General features: G+C 49.0%; 1 protein-coding gene across 1 annotated transcript in view; it reads left to right on the forward strand.

Moving 5' to 3' along the window:
* Positions 1-8349: 8349 nt before the first annotated feature.
* LOC125444427 (hydroperoxide isomerase ALOXE3-like) overlaps positions 8350-20000 on the forward strand; it is a 17436-nt gene continuing 5785 nt past the window's right edge. The window contains exons 1-9 of the mRNA XM_048516837.1: positions 8350-8496; positions 9240-9444; positions 10334-10418; positions 12213-12335; positions 13490-13593; positions 14488-14660; positions 15540-15683; positions 17653-17856; positions 18398-18484. Of these exons, the coding sequence (XP_048372794.1) occupies positions 8350-8496; positions 9240-9444; positions 10334-10418; positions 12213-12335; positions 13490-13593; positions 14488-14660; positions 15540-15683; positions 17653-17856; positions 18398-18484 (1272 nt within the window). The remainder of the gene's footprint in view (positions 8497-9239; positions 9445-10333; positions 10419-12212; positions 12336-13489; positions 13594-14487; positions 14661-15539; positions 15684-17652; positions 17857-18397; positions 18485-20000) is intronic.

A 20000-nucleotide genomic window follows, 5' to 3' on the forward strand; every position in this document is an offset into this window, starting at 1 on the left:
AACGTGTGGGAGAAGGTGGGGCCCAGGTGTGCTCTAATTGGGAACTGCCAGTCTCTCTCTGGCCATTAAATCCAGCTGTGGTTTAACCCGAGACAGTTTTTTGGAACAGATAGCAGAGGTACATTAAGGCAACCGCCCCTTTCTCCACATCCGCCATTTACATTTTCCAACACTATAATACAGCGTGTAAAGCAGGAGTCTCCAACTTGGTACCCTGGTGCCCACCATTCCTGGTGCCCACCAAGTGTTTTTAAGAGCGTGGGTTTTGCCCAGCAAGGGTTCTGATTGGCCACTGGTGATTTGATTGGGTTTGAAGGTTTTTAACGATGTTGCTCTGGCAGCCATTTTGTGACAGGGTCTGCCCTCTGCAGCAGCCATTTTGTAGTTGCAGCAGCCATTTTGTAGTTGCGCCCACCACACTGTGTCAGAATTCCAAAGCTGCCCGCAAAGCTACCAATCTTGATCCTCTTTTATCTGAGATTGCAAATGCCCTAACAGTCCAAGTGCTCGGGAGCAACAGCTGCAGAAGGCCATTGCTTTCACATCCTGCATGTGAGCTCCCAAAGGCACCTGGTGGGCCACTGCGAGTAGCAGAGAGCTAAACTAGATGGACTCTGGTCTGATCCAGCTGGCTTGTTCTTATGTTCTTATGTTCTTAGAGCTCAAAAAGCTTTGGGATCCCTGGTGTAAAGGAAGAACATCAGTTAACACACCCCAAAAAAGCTAGATTGAGTCTTCGTTAAAGGTATTGCCTTATGCAGCATTCTGTCAAGAATAACCGGAAAGGCACTGCAGTCTAAACCAACCTAAGAACATCTAACCCAAGCTGGACATAGGATCTTACTTGATGACCCATAAATTCTTGACAACTCCAACAACTACTATGTCAGACTACACAGGGAAACCACTGAAATCCACAAACTCTGAGACTGTTTCAACAAAAAGGAAGAGAGTTTAAAATCAACAAAACCTGGCGACCGGTACTACAAACACCAAGGCCAAAAACCAGGGGGCTTTTCAAACACCATTCAGCAATCCACAAGATGCTGCAATCTTCTTACCTTCCTCCACCACCCTTGTCCCCTCCTCTGCCTCACCTCACTCTGATTTTCTGACATGAATCACACACATTCAAACCACCAGAACAGGCATATGCAAATGAACTCGACCTGAACCCATGCAAATTCACCTCGTTCCTTCCCACCTCAGAGGGGAACAAAACAAATATCTAGCTACACCAAACACTCCACTCTGTGCCACAAGGAGAAATGCATCTTACTGTGACATGCCTGTGAAAATGCCAGCCACAGATGCAGGCGAAACATTAGGAGGTAAAGTTACCAGATCATGGCCACGTAGCCAGTGGTGGGATCCAAAAATTTTAGTAACAGGTTCCCCTGGTGGTGGGATTCAAACAGTGGCGTAGCGCCAATGGGGCTGGGCGGGGCACAACGGGGCGTGGCTGGGCATTCTGGGGGCAGGGCATTAATAATTTATTTATTTATTTTTATTTATTATTTTACTTTTATACCGCCCTCCCCCGGAGGGCTCAGGGCGGTGCACAACAACAATAAGACAATAAATATGTCAGACATTAAAATATTAAAACAGTTTAAAAGCAGCATTCGATTTCTATATCAATTAGATTAAAAGATGGCATCCAGCTAGTAAAACTCCTACAAAAGGGAACAGCGGGTTTAGCTGTTTCTGGCACCCTATCAGCGGCTGGACTCTCCAAAGGCCCGGTGGAATAACTCGGTCTTACAGGCCCTGCGGAATTCATTGAGGTCCCGCAGGGCCCGGACAGATGGAGGGAGAGCATTCCACCAGGCAGGGGCCAGGGCCGTGAATGCCCTGGCCCTAGTGGAGGCCAGCCGCATCATAGATGGGGCGGGGACCACGAGTAGATTGGCCTCTGCCGAACGCAGAGACCGGCGTGGGACATATGGGGCCAGACGGTCTCTCAGGTACGAAGGTCCCAGACCGCGTAAGGCCTTAAAGGTTAACACCAACACCTTGAAGACAATCCGGAACTCAACTGGGAGCCAGTGCAAGCGATGCAACACGGGCATGATGTGGTCTCTGAAGGCACCTCCCGTGAGCAGACGTGCCGCCGCATGCTGGACCAGTTTCAATTTCCGGATCAGCCGCAAGGGAAGGCCCGCGTAGAGCGAGTTGCAATAGTCTAACCTGGAGGTGACCGTTGCATGGATTACAGTGGCCAGGTCCGCCTGGGAGAGGAAGGGGGCCAGCCGCCGGGCTTGTTGAAGATGGAAAAACGCAACCCGGGTTACCTGGGCCACCTGGGTCTCCATTGAAAGAGACGAATCCAGGTGGAACCCCAGGCTGTGGACAGAGGGGTCGGTGCCAATGAGACCCCTCCCACACCGGCGGCTGGAAATCCTCATCCCCACGGCCTAGCCAGAGAATCTCCATCTTCGTTGGATTTAGCTTTAACCTGCTCTGCTTCAACCAACCAGCTACCGCCTCCAAACAATGCTGTAGAGCTGCAGGGGCGGTGACCGCTCCCCCCTCCATCGACAGAATGAGCTGGGTGTCATCAGCGTATTGGTGGCACACCAGCCCAAAGCTCTGTACCAGCTGAGCAAGGGGTCGCATGTAGATATTAAACAACAGTGGGGACAGCAGCGCTCCCTGAGGCACTCCACAATGAAGTGGGCACCGTCGGGAGGCCTGGTCCCCGCACCACACTTGCTGACTCCGGTCCCGGAGAAACGAGGCAATCCATTGAAGGACAGTGCCCCGCACTCCGGAAGCGGCCAGGCGGTGGGTCAAAAGATCGTGGTCGACCACATCAAACGCTGCGGTAAGATCCAATAATACCAGCAACACCGATCCGCCTCGGTCAAGCTGCATACGGAGCGTATCTGTGACGGCGACAAGAATAGTCTCCATCCCATGCCCAGCACAGAAGCCGGACTGGAAGGGATCGAAGGCCGATGTGTCCTCCAGAAAACCCTGAAGCTGCTCCAACACCACTCTCTCAATTACCTTCCCCAGAAACGAAAGATTGGAAAGCGGGGCGGTAATTGGCCGGATCACTAGGATCTAACAGCGGTCTTTTTAAGAGTGGGCGGACCACTGCCTCCTTCAACCCACCCGGAAAAACTCCTTGCTCAAGGGAGCTATTGATGATATTCAACAAGTGGGGTCGCAACTCCTCTCGGCATGTTTTAATAAGCCAAGAGGGGCACGGATCCAGAGGACAGGTAGTAGGTCTAACAGCAGCCAGGATTCTGTCGACAGCAGCTTCAGAGAGCAGGGAAAACTGGGCCAGACAAGGGCCAGAAAACGGCAAGGGAGCCTCCAGTTCACCAATTGTCTCTAAGGTGGCAGGAAGGTCTTGGCGGAGTGACGCGATTTTATCTGCAAAATAGCTCATAAAAGCCTCACAGCTAATAGCCAATTGGTTATTTCTTGAGCCCTCAGATATTGAGGTAAGAGACCGAATAACACGAAACAATTGCGCTGGGCGAGAGCTAGCAGATGCGAGAGAGGAGGAGAAGAATGTCCTCTTCGCCTCCTTCATCGCCACCTCATAGGCCTTCATAAACGTCCTATAAGATGTTCGCGCAGCCTCGTCACGAGACTTCCTCCACACTCGCTCTAGCCGTCTAAGCTCCCGTTTCAAACAGCGTAGCTCCTCGGTATACCATGGAGCCAGCCGGGAACGGGGTCGTAGAGGGCGTCGGGGAGCAACAGCCTCGATGGCGTTAGAAAGGCGGATATTCCAATCCGCCACTAGTCCATCAAGGGTGCCGGTGGGTTCAGGGTCCCGCAGAGCATTCAGGAATCCAACAGGATCCATAAGTCTCCGCGGGCGAGCATAAGTCCGCTCGTCGCCTAGCTGGGGGTATTGCGGCATGCTCATCCGAACCTTCAGGGCGTAGTGGTCAGACCATGGCATTTCTCTGTTACTGTAAAAAACAAAGTTCCTATTTTCCAGCTGGTATCTTTCTGTCCATAATTTAAACTCATTATAGCAAGTCCTATCGTCTCCTGCCAACAGAAACAACTACTTCTCCTCTAATTGACTGCCTGTCAAATACTTAATATGTTCAAATCCTTAATTTTGTTTCTAGAAATCAAAAGAAGGATACTTTCCTTAAACAAGGAACTTGACCATATTTCTAAAACATGTTTTTAAAACAGCCCAACAGGGAGAATTATCCCGTTTTCTCCCTTCGCTAACCAGCCACATAGGAAACAACAGGACTTTATGATTTTTGGACCTAATGGGATTTCTAACGGAAAAGCAGACCTAATTAGTAACCCCCTCTCGGCACACACAAATAATTAGTAACCCACTCTCGGGAACTGGTGAGAACCTGCTGGATCCCACCTCTGCACATAGCCCAGAAAACCCACAACAGCCAGTCTCAGTTAAAAATTTGTTTTTTTCCAGATGTTGCTCCTAAGCTGTGAATTCTGGCTGTGCTCCCCCAACTATACAGAGCAGAACTTCCTATGCATAATGTTCTGAAATCCGTTTATTGCCTGCCCCATTTGATAGATGACAGACAGAGATCTGAAGGGTACTTTTACCCCAAAGGGCTTTTTAGCAGAAGTGACATCATGTGAATCGAGGACACCCCAATGCAGGACTGATGAGTTAACTCATAGGTGTCAAACTCACGGCCCTTCAGATGTTATGGACTACAGTTTTCATCATCCCCTGCCAGCATCATGCTGGCAGGGGATGATGGGAACTGTAGTCCATAACATCTGCAGGGCCGCGAGTTTGACACCTGTGAGTTAACTGCTCTGCTTTCGAAGTCACATCTGCCTGGTAGTGACACAAAAGCATTCTGGTACAAACAGGTACAAACTGCGCTGCTAAGTTCATCTGGCGCAGTGGTTAGAGCAGTGGACTCTTAATCTGAAGAACGGGGTTTGATTCCCCACTCCTCCACACGGGAGGCAGACTCTTATTTGGGGAACTCGATTTGTTTCCCCATTTCTGTGCACGAAGTCCGTTGGGTGACCTTGGGCTATTCACGGTTCTTTTGGAACTCTCTCAGCCCTACCTGCCTCACAAGGTGTCTGTTGTGGGGAGAGGAAGGGAAAAGGAGTTTGTAAGCCACCTGGAGTCTCCTTACGGTTGAGAAAAGCAGCGTATCAATCCAAACTCTTTTTCTCCTGAAGCAGGAAGTAAAATGTGACTGCAATTACCACCACCTCCTCCTCCCTTTTCTGGGATAAGCTGTATGTCTACAGATCGCCACGTGTGGTTAAAACATGTTAATGAACGCTCAGTTAGACTTATTAGTAATGCTGATAGGCTAATTTAGACTTAATAGGCTCGGTTACCTTCAATGTAAGGTTCAATATGTTTTGCAGCTCCAGTAATTTTTATCCCCTTTGGGGAGAGAAAACGGCTCTTTTGATAGTATTGGTTGCTAATCCCTACAGCCTACAACAGGGGTGGGCAATTATTTTTTCCATGGGGCCGCATAAGAAACAGAAAATATTGTGGAGGGCCGGGGCCAAAAGGCTGAACTCAATTCTGCATAATAGGGGCTGATAAGTGACAGACAGGGGCACAGATCAACTTGGAATCAGTGGCAACAGTTCTGCACACAACACTATTTGGCACAAAGAATCACAGGCTTAACCTACCTGCCCAGTTGTCCACTGTGACAATCAAGCAAGTGGGGAGACTTAAGTCCCTTGACCTACTTTTTTCATCGACTGGTGCTTTTGAAAGCCCCGCAGAAGCTGGGTGCCTTGGTTGCCAGCTTCTGCGGGGCGTTCAAAGGCGCCTCGCTCCCCAGCAAGGCAGGGGGGCCAGTCAGGGTCATCCGGTGGGCCGGATGTGGCCCGCTGGCCGTATAATGCCCAGGTCTGGTCTACAACAATACCATGTAGGATTGCCAGCCTATGGCTGACATAGAGTTGCCAACTCCAGCTTGGCAAATTCCTGGAGATTTAAGGAAACTGTTTGGGAATGGGAGAGACATCATCGGGGCATCATGCCATAGATCTCACCTTGAAAAGGTGAGATCTGTTTTCTCCAAGGGAACTGATCTTGGTCATCTGAAAAACATTTGTATTTGCAGAAGAACTCTGGCCCTACCTAGAACTTGGCAACCTTAGTAGGAGACCAGGGACATGGTGTGTTGCCACAGTGTCCCAACATCACTTCCTGTGCAAAACCAGAACTGACATCATTGCAATAAGCAACATTCTAGGATTTAGGGTGATGTGTCACACGGATGCAGTGTCTAATCACTTCCGGTTTCACCCTGGAAGTGACGTCACGGGACAGCCACAATACTGATTTTTTGTACCATTCCCCTCTGCCCTATTGAGGAGTGGAGGGAGTCTACAATGGGAGACTTAGCAACCCTAATGCCAACATCCCATAAACCTTCACACTTCGAAATTTATCTGTTTTTTTTTTTTTTAGGGTTTCATGAGACCTGAACTTTTGCATTTAGTAATTCAAGTAATTCCATTGCCTTTCTTCCCAGTGGTAAAAAGTTTTCAAGTAATTCCATTGCCTTTCTTCCCAGTGGTAAAAAGTTTTCGGATGACAGAACAATATAAGTGACAATCTGAAACCCTTTAGTGATTCGAACTGGGCCACTTCAACTTAATAACAGGGCCAAACCCTCCCTAATGACACAGCCGGTTCTGTTTCCAGAAGATTCTTTGACTCAGTTTCAAGCTGCTGCGCTAGTCTGCGGAAGGTCAGCCAGGGCATCAAGGAAATTAATCCCACATTTTCGGATTTCGTCCACACGGAATTAGCCAATCAATCAATCAATCAATCAATCAATCAATCACCCTTTGGACAATTTCCCGTCAGGATTTGGGCTCCCCAGTTGCAGAATCCCACAGCTAAGCTCTTCAATCAAGATGGAGCCATCGTGATTTATTACGGAAGGATGTTCTTGTCATTCCTACAGCAAAAGCTTGCAAAGAAGCTCTTGGTAGAAACTGAACCCTCGTTTATGACATTCTGGCATATTTTCTCAGACGGAAAGAAGAAGAAGAGATGAGTTTGGATTTATATCCCCCCTTTCTCTCCTGCAGGAGACTCAAAGGGACTTACAATCTCCTTGCCCTTCCCTCCCCCCTCACAACAAGCACCCTGTGAGGTGGGTGGGGCTGAGAGAGCTCCGAGAAGCTGTGACTAGCCCAAGGTCACCCAGCTGGCGTGTGTGGGAGTGCCCAGGCTAACCTGAATTCCCCAGATCAGCCTCCACAGCTCAGGCGGCAGAGCTGGGAATCGAACCCGGTTCCTCCAGATTAGAGACACGAGCTCTTAACCTCCTACGCCACTGCTGCTCCCACCATGTGCCTAGGGATGCCAACCTACTGGTGGGGCGTGACAGTCCTCCAGAATTGCAGCCCATCCCCAAACTATAGAGATCAGCGTCTGTGGGAAAAGATGGATGCTTTGGAGGATGGACTCTATGGTACCTCACTGACATCCCTGTCCTCCCAGATGACACCCCCAAATCTCCGGGAGCCTCCTAAGATGGCTCTGGCACCTCAACCCAACAGTGGTAACCCTGCCTGTGCCCCGCCTCTCCTGCCTGCTCCTCTCTCCAAAGGTGGAGGTGCAGAGGCATAGCTACAAGGGGGATGGGGGGGGTGCGCGTCGCACCGGGCTTGCACCTGGGGCGGCAGCAAACATTTCAGGTTTGTTTTTTGTATTTTTTAAAGTATTTTTCAGTTTTTGGCCTGCAGGGGGCGCAGTTTTTAGGCTAGCAGCACCAAAATTTCAGGGAGTTTTCGGGGGACTCTCCTGATGATACCACCCAAGATAGGTGAGGTTTGGTTCAGGGGTCCAACGTTATAGACTTCCAAAGGGGGTGCCCCATCCCCCATTGTTTCCAACGGGAGCTAATAGGAGATGGGGGCTACACCTTTGAGAGTCCATAACGTTGGACCCCCTCCCCCAAACCAAACTTCACCAAACCTGGCTGGTATCATCAGGAGAGTCTCCTAAAGATACCCTGAAATTTTGATGCTGCTAGCCTGAAAACTGCGCCCCCTGCAGGCCGAAAACTAGAAAAACACTAAAAAATACAAAAAACACAAACGAACATGGGGGAGGGGGCAGCAAAACTCTGATGTTGCACCGGGCTCCATTTCCCCTAGCTACGCCTCTGTGGAGGTGTGGGGTGTGGGAATCAGGAGGAGCCCTTTCGAGCATCTTCTTGATTACCCGCTTTGTCATGAAGGAACCTCACCCCTCCCAGGCGGGGCACCGAGCAAACTGGCTAAGCCACTCCTGCTTATAAGATTCCAGCAGAAAGCAGAGGACAGAAACACTTCTGGTTTGGGGCAAAAGCAGCCTCTCTCCCTGTAGCCATCATGGCCACCTACAAAATCCGAGTGGCCACGGGCGATTTCCTGTGCGGGGGTACCTTGGACTCCGTCGCTGTCACCTTGGTGGGAACTCAGGGCGAAAGTCCCAAGTTCCACCTGGATAAATGCGGCAAGGACTTTTCGCCCGGGGCGGTGAGTGCTTTAGACTTTGCAAACTGGGGGGGGTGAGGAGGGAGGATTTGATTGACGTGACTGAAGATTTCACAGTGTGGTCGTCGTACTGGTTTGCCCTGGAACAACTAGATGCGGGCCCAGGATTTTCAGGTTATGCAAATGTCAGCGCTCTTTTCGTCAGATCATGGCGGCAAATGTCTCCCGGTTTGATTCGTCCTGGTCTCCCCCACACCCGCTTGGGGGAGCAACTGGTGACCTGAGGCGCCCCAATCCAATCGGAAGAGTTCTCAAATGCAACGCTGGGTGCAAAATTGACTCAGCATCTGCTAACCATGGTGGGCTAATGTAATCAGGGCCAGTGGTGGGATCCAGAAATTTTAGTAACAGGTTCCCATGGTGGTGGGATTCAAACTGTGGCGTAGCGCCAATGGGGCTGGGCGGGGCTGTGGCAAGGACGCAGCCGCTGCGCTGGTCCTTGGGCGGGAAACGAATGCACACAGGCTGCCACGCACACCGGTGCACCTCCTGCTAGACTGCTTCAAGTTCTGCGCACTACTGCTGAGAGGAGGGGCGTAACCAAGGCAAAAATCACGTGGCAAAATCACCCATTAGTAACCCCCTTTCGGCACACACAAATAATTAGTAACCTACTCTCGGGAACCTGTGAGAACCTGCTGGATCCCACCTCTGATCAGGGCCCATAAGAAAGGTTGGCAGGTGCTTGCTCTAAATCTGCCCCTTCTCCTCTCCTCCTTGGTAAGGTGGATGAATACGTGGTACAAAGTGAGCAAGATTTGGGACCCATTCTGCTCGTCCGGCTTCACAAGGAGCGCTATGGCATCTTCCCACCGACCAGATGGAACTGCAGCTTTGTTGAAGTGACAGGGCCCTCGGAAGAAGTGTACCGTTTCCCCTGCTACCAGTGGATTGTGGGATATGCCACCCTGGAGCTGAGGGAAGGAGCAGGTAGGAACTGTGCCTCAGTCACAGAGCATCTCTCGCCATGCAAAAAGTCCTGTGGTCAATCCCAGACATCCCAAAGTGAAAGAACCGGGAATAGGTGGTGTGAAAGGCCTCTGTCTCTGAAGAGCCACTGCCAACCTGATGTGCTGTGATGTCACTTCCATTGCCACTCTATGGCCATTTCCACACAGCACAATTATTCCAGGTTACAATCAGTATCATACAAACTGGGTCTATTTTATCCCAGTTTCTCCCTCCACACGGCCGCCCGTTTCTTTCCAGGAGCTGAGTTAGGACCCGGAGGTAATACTCCAGTTTGTTCCGCATGAGCCCAGATCTTTTGTATTTACACCGCACCCCCCAAAAAAGCCAGCTTGATTGGTCGACCCAGAGCAGCAAGGCAGGAAAAATAAACCGGTTCTGCACCCGTCGCGTTTGCACGGCAGTGGGGTCACCCCGGGATATTTGAAAAGAATCGCCAATTTGGTGGTTTTTGAAAATCCCTGGATAAGGGAAATATTGTGGGGCAACACCGGGGCAGGCCTGCTTTAGCACCGGGAGCCATGTGGAAAACTTGCACAAACTGGGATATTTAACTTGCCCATCCCGGGACATTTGGACCGTGCTGAAACGGCCCGTGGTTAAACCACAGCTTATGGAGTCAATCCTAGAGCGCCATGCTGACTCAATTACATCCCTTCTGGTTCACGCTTGAAGTGACATTGGCGTGATCCTGCAATCTCCTGCACTCGGCTGGCAACCTTATAACTTTATAGAGTCTTCCTCCGTGAGTCTGCCTGGTCTCTTTTTAAAGCCAGCTAAACCAGTGGTCGTCGTGACATCCTGGGATCCTCCTAACTGCCTCTGGTTGTCTTTCCTGGTTTTATTCCAGCCAAAACCATCTCCAAGGATGCAGATAACCAGGTGTTTTTACGACACCGGACCGAGGAGCTCAGAGCCAAACAGCAGGCCTTCAGGTAGGTGGTGGGGGGGGGGGGGGGTTCAAGGCGAACCTTGCAACAGAACGGGAGACAAAGGGCAAGGGGAATGTTCCAGGGAATTAACATTATAAATGCATAATTTACTTAATCGTGTACTTATCATGCTAATATACGGCGCATTAAATTATCCTATCTATTGAAAGCATCCAGTATTATGCTCAAGGCTACTATTTACCTGGTGGCTGTAGGCAATCTCACTTCCTGCTCTTGGGAATGTTAGCAGAGGGAAAAACAATACTGGGAAAGGGGAGGACGGGCGGGGGGGGGGGGGTTAAATGTTAAATGTTCTAGGAATTTTAAGGCAGGTCTTCTGAGGACTGTGAGAGAGGGACAGAGAGAGAAAATTGGGTGGAGGGACACAGAGGGAAATACCATGTTTCCCTGAAAATGAGACAGGGTCTTATATTAATTTTTGCTCCAAAAGATGTGTTAGGGCAGTGATGGTGAACCTTTTTGAGACCGAATGCCCAAACTGCAACCCAAAACCCACTTATTTATCACAAAGTTCCAACACAGCACTTTAACCTGAATACTGAAGTTTTAGTTAAGAAAAAATGGTTGGCTCTGAGGCGCGCGTTACTCAGGAGTAAGCTTGGTGGTAGTCGGTGGCTTTGCTTTGAAGCAACCGTGCAACTCTTTAAACGGGTGAATCACGACCCTAGGAGGGTTTACTCCATTGCCAGCAACCGAGCTTACTCCCAGGTAAAGAATCACGCTTTAGTTCTTCGCATGAAAATCAGTGGGGTTTAACAGCGTTTAACAGGGTTACCTACACTGCTTCCCCAAAACTAGATTTAATGCTAATAATCTAGCCCAGTGGCCCAGGCCAGCCTAGATGTGTGTGTATGTGTGTGGCGGGGGGCGATTTCCCCCGCACAATGAACTCTGTGCGTGCCCACAGAGAGGGCTCTGAGTGCCACCTCTGGCACCCGTGCCATAGGTTCGCCATCACTGTGTTAGGGCTTATTTTCAGGGGATGTCTTATTTTCCCCCCCATGATTTTGCACCTCCCACGTGACCAGATCAGCTGTACCGGGGAATCTGTAACTAGGGCTTATTTTTGGAGTAGGCTTATATTTCAAGCATCATCCAAAAATCCCGAAAAATCGTGCTAGGGCTTATTTTCAGGGTAGGTCTTATTTTCGGGGAAACAGGGTATGTATTTTTTTTTTTTAGGGGAAGCCATGACAGCCAGTGTGGTGTAGCAGCTGGACCATCAAACTAGCATCCGGGAGGCCCAAATTCAGACCCTCACTCTATCATGGAAGGTTGCTGAGTGATCTTGAAGCAATGTATTGTCGAAGGCTTTCCCGGCCGGAATCACTTGGGTGCTGTGTGGTTTCCGGGCTGTATGGCCATGTTCTAGCAGCATTCTCTCCTGACGTTTCGCCTGCATCTGTGGCTGGCATCTTCAGAGATCTGAAGATGCCAGCCACAGTCTGGCCAGCATTACTACTAGAATACGGCTCCTTGGCACGAAACAACCTGCGTCTTGAATCAGTCACATACTTTCAACTTAACCTACCTCACACGGCTGTTGTGAGGATTAAACAGAGGAGAATGATACAAGCAGATTTTGGTTCTCCCGGGAGAGAAAGGCAGGCTAGAAATGAAGGAAGTAAAGCAAGAAATCATTGCCTACAGCAGCCCCATCTGGATATATGTCTGTCTGCACCTTGAGAAACAAGAGGCGTTTTCAGACTCGGTTTCCAAAGAGTGTGAGAAAAGTGGTTTAAGTTGTGATTTTTTTTCTTTTCTTTTCCTCTGCAGATATAAAGAATTCCAGCCCGGCTGGCCAAAGTGCTTGGACGTCGCCACCGTCGATGATTTGCACCCCAATTATCAATACTCCAGCACCAAGACCAGCACCTTGGAGGTGAATATGGCAACTGGGTAAGTCCAAAGAGAAGGAAATGGGGGTCACCCCTACAGAACTCCGCACTGCAGCTGCGACCCCTGAGATTCTCACCCCACCGCTCTGAATTGGGGCTGTGCCAAGATGCCCTTTTTTATTGTGCTGTCACGAACACGCGTGAAGCTGCTTCCTACTGAATCAGGCCTTTGGTCCAGCAAGGTAATATCGCCTACTCAGACTGGCAGGAACTCTTCAGGCTCTCAGGTGGAGAAGGATCTTCCGTGTCACCTGTTGGCCGGTCCTCTTTTAACTGGAGATGCTGCCAGGGATTGAAGCTGGGACCTTTTGTGTGCCAAACAGAGCCATGGCCCCACTGAGCCACAGCCTTTCCTCACATTTTTCAATTTCAATCTCAGCCACTTTTGATGTTGGCATTCCTGTTATTTGCGTTTGTTTGATGCCACCCTCAAGAAGAAGAAGAAGAAGAAGAAGAAGAAGAAGAAGAAGAAGAAGAAGAAGAAGAAGAAGAAGAAGAAGAAGAAGAAGAAGAAGAAGAAGGGATTTATACCCTACCTTTCTTTCTTGTAAGGAATCACAAAGCAGCCTTCCCACTCCCTTGCATGGCTGTCCACACCTGCCTCACCGCCCCCTTTCCATGTTGCCAACTCCTCCCTGCTTCCTCTGGTGTTATTATTATATTGAGATATCAAAATCTCGACATGAGCATTTAGAGAAGCAGGGAGGAGTCGGCAACATGGAAAGGGGGCGGTGAGGCAGGCGTGGACAGCCATGCGAGGGAGTGGGAAGGGCGGAGCTAGGTAGGCTGGCCGAGGGCGGAGGGAACATGTCTGGGGCAAAGCTGTGCTCATTGGCAAACCTGCCCATCGGCAGCGCTTGCCGTGGGTAGAATGGAAAGTGAAAGCAGAGCTCAAAAGAAATAAGTCCATACAAGAAATCTTGCCACGATGGACATTCAACCCCCCCCCCCCTTGTGCACCAGACACCTTGTTCATAATCAGCCAAGAATTCAGTGGGGGGAATTTTCCCAATTGTGAATCCACCCGGAAAAAGATTAACCTGTTGAACATCTGCTCATTGTGCCATTCTTAAACATACAAGCGTCCTGCGGATTTAAAACAGGCGTTTTCCCACTTCCAGTATATTGTTTTCTCTTCCTCTCACACTGTCTCAGACAAGTTGAGCTGAAACTGAAAGGCCTCCTGGACTGCAAGAGCTCTTGGAACAAACTTGACGATATCCGAAGGTCCTTTTGGTTCCACCGGTCACCTGCAACAGGTCAGTAACCCTTCTCGGCAGGTACTTTTCCTTTCCATTTTCTTGTCCGTTAGATTAGACATTCTCAGATCCCAAATGAATTCTTCCAAAATGAATTTTTCCCCTGTCCCCTGCTTCAGTGCTCACAGTCCTCAGTGTGGACTAGAAGCCCCCTTTTCAACTATTTATGAATAGGTCAAGTAACAGAGGACTCGCCCAGCTCTTGAAAATCTCATTTAGCCACCTGGTATTTTGGCAAACAAGTTTTCAAATGTATCTTCATAGCCACATGAACTACAATTGTTCTTCTTTTAAGAAGATATTCTCAGAAAGCTGATTTTTAACCCATTCTTTGCTTTCCCCCCTCCAATAATAATAATAATAATAATAATAATAATAATAATAATAATAATAATAATAATAATAATAATAATAATAATAATAACAACAACAACAACAACAACAACAGCAACAATAACAACAATAACAACAATAATAATTAATAATAATTAATAATAATAAACTATTATTGTTGTTGCTAGTTGTCATTAATTATTAATTATTAATTATTAATTGTTAATTGTTAATTATTAGTTATTAGTTGTTATTAGTTATTAGTTATTAGTTATTAATTATTAATTAAATTTAGTATAGCGCCCTATTCCCGAAGGGCTCAGGGCGGTGTACAGATAAAACATCAGCTAAAAGCATACATATAATTAAAACAACAATCACAACAAACAACAATGACATACAGTCCAGTTTTTTGGGGGGAGGGGGGCAATATGGCTTTAAGACCCTCCCTCCAAACCCCTCCCTGTAGCAAGTCCGCTGAGCCTGTCTGTCTTCCTTGCAAAACCTGAGGGAGAAATCTGCCTTCTGTATTACCTCGTAAGGACATCTCTGTGTCCCCAGAATATGTCAGCACGCACTGGGATGAAGACGCATTCTTTGGCTACCAGTATATCAATGGGGTCAACCCGGTAACCATCCGGAAGTGCACGGAGATTCCCGCCAAATTCCCTGTCACTCACGAGATGGTAGCAAAGTCCTTGGAGAACCACACTACCCTCGACCAAGAGCTGGAGGTACAGTGACACATTTGCACAAACGTTGGGCAATTGTTCAGCTTTGTTTTTGTACAAGACTGCTCTGCGTATATCTTCCTCACAACAGCCCTCTGAGGTAGGTCAGGCTGAGGGGGGGAAAGGACAGATCTGTGGCTAAAATGCTAGGCTCGAATCCCCAATTAGCTGTGCATTTCATTGGGTTCACTTTGCTCAAAGTTTTTTAAAAACGGGTATATGCCAATTAAACCTAAATAAACTATGAACGATGATGAGATGATGAGTTCATTGGGTGAGCTTGGATCAGTTGCTCTTTCTCAGGCTAGCCTACTTCTTAGGGTTGTTGTGAAGAGAAGCTGTTTTTAAAAAACAAAATTAAAAACCCAACCGTGAAAGCTAGCGTGGTGTAGTGGTTAAGAGCAGGTGGGTTCTAATCTGGAGAACTGGGTTTGATTCCCCACTCCTCCACCTGAGCGGCAGAGTCTCATCTGGTGTACCAGATTTGCTGGGTGACCTTGGGCTAGTCACAGTTCTCTCTCAGCCCCACCTGCCTCACAAGGTGTCTGTTGTGGGGAGAGGAAGGGAAAGGAGCTTGTCAGCCACCTTGGCCCCTTCCGCACACGCAAAATAATGTGTTTTCAAAACCACTTTCAGAACTGTTTGCAAGTGGATTTTGCTATTCCGCACAGCTTCAAAGAGCACTGAAAGCAGTTTGAAAGTGTGTTATTCTGCATGTGCGGAATGAGCCCTTGAGTCTCCTTACAGGAGAGGAAGGTGAGGTATAAATCCAAACTCCTCTTCTTGAATTTCTCATGTGTTGTTCTTTGCTTTTGAGCTGAAATGATCTTGTACCTTGCTTTTACACCACACAAACACTGTCTTCCCCTGTGCTTCAAGCAGAAAGGGAATCTGTTTCTTGTCGACTGTGAGATTCTGGAAGGCGTCCCAGCCACGGAGCTGAACGGGCGTCGGCAGCACATCACCGCTCCGATCTGCCTCCTGCGCCTCACTCCTCAGGGGGAGCTGCTCCCCATCGCCATCCAGGTAATACCTTTCTTGGGTCTAATGATGTCCAAGTGTAACCTCTATCTGTGGGTTCTGTGGGGCAGAACTTGGAATGAGTTTGCAACAACAAATTTTAAAAACAAAATGGTTTACTTTCTTAACATATAACATCAACATTTAACATCACACTTCAAGGTCCTGTTCAGGTTGCATTTTCAAGTCCTTCTAGTTACAGTCTACTGATACTGCCAAGTCCAATTCTTCTTTGCAAGTGGGTTGGCTCCTGAAGACTCCAAGGGCTTGGTGAACAGGATTCAACATGGTGAAGGTTTCCAGGAGAACTCTCACCCATTACAAACATTAAAAAAAACCCTGAAACAATAAACTCCAACATTTACAACATAGCAAAAACAAACAACTACCTTCCCACTAGTTCCCAACAACATTGCAGTTACCTTAACAAGGTGTTCAGGACTTATACAAATCAAGGTCCGAGTCTGGTAGCCTTGTCTCCTCCAAACTACATGAGCTCTGCAGCCTTCTGCTGCTTTGAGTCTCCACCCCTTACTGGGTCAACCCACTCTGAGCATGGGGGTTACACAAGCATCTCGTAGAAGATTGCCTGGAGAGCCAGTGGGTGTTTCAGTCAAGAGCAGCAGACGGTGAACTGGGTTTGTTTCCTGCTCCCCCACATGAAGCCTGCTGGGTGACCTTGGGCTAGTCACAGTTTTCTCCAAACTCTCCCTGCCCCACCTACCTCACAAGGTCTCTGCTGCAGAGAGATGAAAGGAAAAGAGTTTGTAAGCCACTTCGAGACTCTTTACGGTTGAGATAAGTGGGGTATAAATCCAAACTTTTCTTCTTCCTGTGTTTGAGTTTGCTGCTCAAACTTTTTTCGACGTGCCTCAGAGGAAATGTAACAGCATCCCAGCAGCGCCTTGGAGTGCATCCCGCTCAAACTTCCTGAGTCATCTGTAGGCTGAGCTGTTGCTTTGCATAACTTTGTTGTCAAGAACGAGCGGATTGTGGAGGTGGAATTCGGAGGGCAGATCCAGACAGGCCCAGCCAACGAAGTTATTTTTAATGGGCGAGCCAAGCCTGCTTAGCAGCTGACGAAGGGACCTTCGTGGTTCAGAGCAGGTGCACTCTAATCTGGAGACCCGGGTTTGATTCCCCCGCTCTGCCACTTGAGCTGCGGAGGCTTACCCGGTGAACCAGATTAGCTTGTGTGCTCCAACATATCATGAAGAAGAAGAAGAAGAAGAAGAAGAAGAAGAAGAAGAAGAGGAGGAGGAGGAGGAGGAGGAGGAGGAGGAGAAGGAGGAGGAGGAGGAGTTTGGATTTATATCCCCCCTTTCTCTCCTGCAGGAGACTCAAAGGGGCTTACAATCTCCTTTCCCTTCCCCCCTCACAACAAACACCCTGTGAGGTAGGTGGGGCTGAGAGAGCTCCGAGAAGCTGTGACTAGCCCAAGGTCACCCAGCTGGCATGTGTGGGAGTGTACAGGCTAATTTGAATTCCCCAGAGAATCAAACCCGGTTCCTCCAGATGAGATACACGAGCTCTTAACCTCCTACGCCACATGGGTTAGAACATAGACATACACTCACAGTTGCAACGACAACAATACCCTGCAGATTATGGGGTTATTGGGTTGGATCAAACCAGTTTTTCTACTGGTAAAAAAACAGGAAGAAGGGATCCCCTGAATTGCCAAAAGAGGTTCTGCTGGGGATCAGGAGGCTTGCATGGAAAAGAATCCGCTTTCTGAAACCACTTGGAAGTTGCCAGGAAGGGTACCAGGAAGTACCATGGTGCCCCCGAGTACCACGCTAGGGACGCTGCCGCAGATTGTGTCAGACTGCGGACCTCATTTTTGCCTTTATCCTGCCTTCTGCTCATTTTCAGAACACTCTGCATAGCACAGCTGAGAGAATCGCCAGCCACTTGCTTTTTAAAGACAGGGAGAACAGCCACAGGGATTATTTCCTCTTGTTTCCCCCTCCAGCTCACGCAGCAGCCTGGACCGGAGAGCCCCATCTTCCTACCCAGCGACTCCGAGTGGGACTGGGCCCTGGCGAAGTTCTGGGTGCGGAACAGCACCTTCCACATTCACGAGGTCCTCACTCACTTGCTGTACACGCACCTGATGGCAGAAGTCTTCACGCTGGCCACCATCCGGCACCTGCCTATGTGCCATCCCTTATACAAGGTGCGTGCACATGTGGTGTTTACCGATTCCTGGTTAGGAAATTCCTGGAGATTGAAGGTGGAACCTCAGGTGGGCGGTGTTTCGGAAAGGGAAGGACTTTGGCAAGGACGTGGTGCCATAGTCTGGCCTCCACAGCAGCCATTTCCTCTAGGGAACTCCTCCCCAGAGGCGTATCTAGGGAAAATGTAGCCTGGTGCAAAAATCTGAGTTTTCCACACACACCCCTCCCATATGGGCAGCCACCCTCCCCAAGCAACTTTTGTTGCACTTGTCTTAAAGTCAGTGTGTGGACCCAGGGGGAAGGAGGAGGGGTGTGGGGTGACTAAATGGCCGCAGCCCATGGACATTTCCCCATATGTCCCCTTAGGCGATACGCCTCTGCTTCTCCCTACTTTCAATGGCTGGATGACTCCGGCAGGCTTTGGGGAAGGCTGGAGAAGGGAGCTCATCCTGCTACAGACTCAGTACCCACGTTCTTGCCATCGTTACTTTCCCCACCCCTCGTTTCTGCTTCCGTCACCCTCTCTTTTATTTGTGGCAGCTGTTGATACCCCACACCCGATACACCCTTCACATCAACGTTCTCGGCCGGGTTCGCCTCTTCGGCCCTGGAGGGCTCATTGATGAGGTGGGTGCATTCAAATCGATTGCAGGGATGTTTGCGTACGAGAAAGACCTGAGCATCATCAAAGCACCGAAAGCGAGACTGGGGGGGGGGGGGAAGGACGCCCTCTCGGTGGCCTTACAGAAATACCAGAGGCAAAGGCCTTGTGACACCACCCACGTGTGTCTTCTCCGTCAGCAGTAAGGTAAGCGGAGAGAAGGGAGGGATCACGTTACATTGATGCACAGAAGTCTGACGGGAGCAGCAGGGATACCGTCCCTGTTATCTTTTCCCCGCGGCCAAAAGCGGACGACAGGAACATGTCAAGCACTCGGCAGGCCGTTCTGCTGGTTCTTATCAGTAAAAGGAGAGACCCAAAGAGCGCACGTACAGGGAATTTTAATATTGTGTTCTTTCTGCTCGCTATGCAAGGATGATGTTTTTCAGCGCAAAAAAAGAAATAAGATCTCTGGCAGGCGAAGCAGGGGAGTTTGTTTGAACACCATGATAACCAGTCCCCTCCATGTGTTTAATTACTATGTGCACCCCTGAGTAGTCCAAATGGCTCAGGAGCCACGTGGCGTAGTGTTTAAGTGCTTGCACTGCCACTCACACGGTCAGGAGTTCAAGCCCCCTGTGGGTCAGGTATCCTGGCAGCTGGCTCATGGTCAACTCAGCCATCCATCCATTCCTTGGTCGGTAAATGAGTACCTAGCACATAGCTAGGGGGTAAAGAATAGCCGGGGAAAGCAACGGCAAACTACCCCTCAAAAACGGCTTGCCTATGAAATCACTGCTTGCAGTGGTACCCCAGAGTCGGATACGACTGAAGGGGTCGCATCTATCAGTCAGTGCTATCAGTCACAGACCAGGAAAGGGATTTGGGCGTCTTAGTTGATAGTTCCATGGGAATGTCAACTCAATGCATGGCAGCTGTGAAAAAGGCAAACTCTGTGCTGGGGATAATTAGGAAAGGAATTGAGAATAAAACTGCAAAGATCGCCATGCCCTTATATAAAGCAGTGGTGCGACCGCACTTGGAGTACTGTGTTCAGTTCTGGTCGCCACATCTCAACAAGGATATTGAGGAGATAGAAAAAGTGCAGAGAAGGGCAACAAGGATGATTGAGGGACTGGAGCACCTTCCCTATGAGGAGAGGCTGCAGCGTTTGGGACTCTTTAGTTTGGAGAGGAGACGTCTGAGGGGGGATATGGTTGAAGTCTATAAAATTATGCACAGGGTAGAAAATGTTGACAGAGAGAAATTTTTCTCTCTTTCTCACAATACTAGAACCAGGGGGCATTCATTGAAAATGCTGGGGGGAAGAATTAGGACTAATAAAAGGGAACACTTCTTCACACAACGTGTGATTGGTGTTTGGAATATGCTGCCACAGGAGGTGGTGATGGCCACTAACCTGGATAGCTTTAAAAGGGGCTTGGACAGATTTATGGAGGAGAAGTCAATTTATGGCTACCAATCTTGATCCTCCTTGATCTGAGATTGCAAAGGCCTTAGCAGACCAGGTGCTCGTGAGCA

Source organism: Sphaerodactylus townsendi, linkage group LG15, assembly GCF_021028975.2.
Source record: "Sphaerodactylus townsendi isolate TG3544 linkage group LG15, MPM_Stown_v2.3, whole genome shotgun sequence".
NCBI lineage: Eukaryota > Metazoa > Chordata > Lepidosauria > Squamata > Sphaerodactylidae > Sphaerodactylus > Sphaerodactylus townsendi.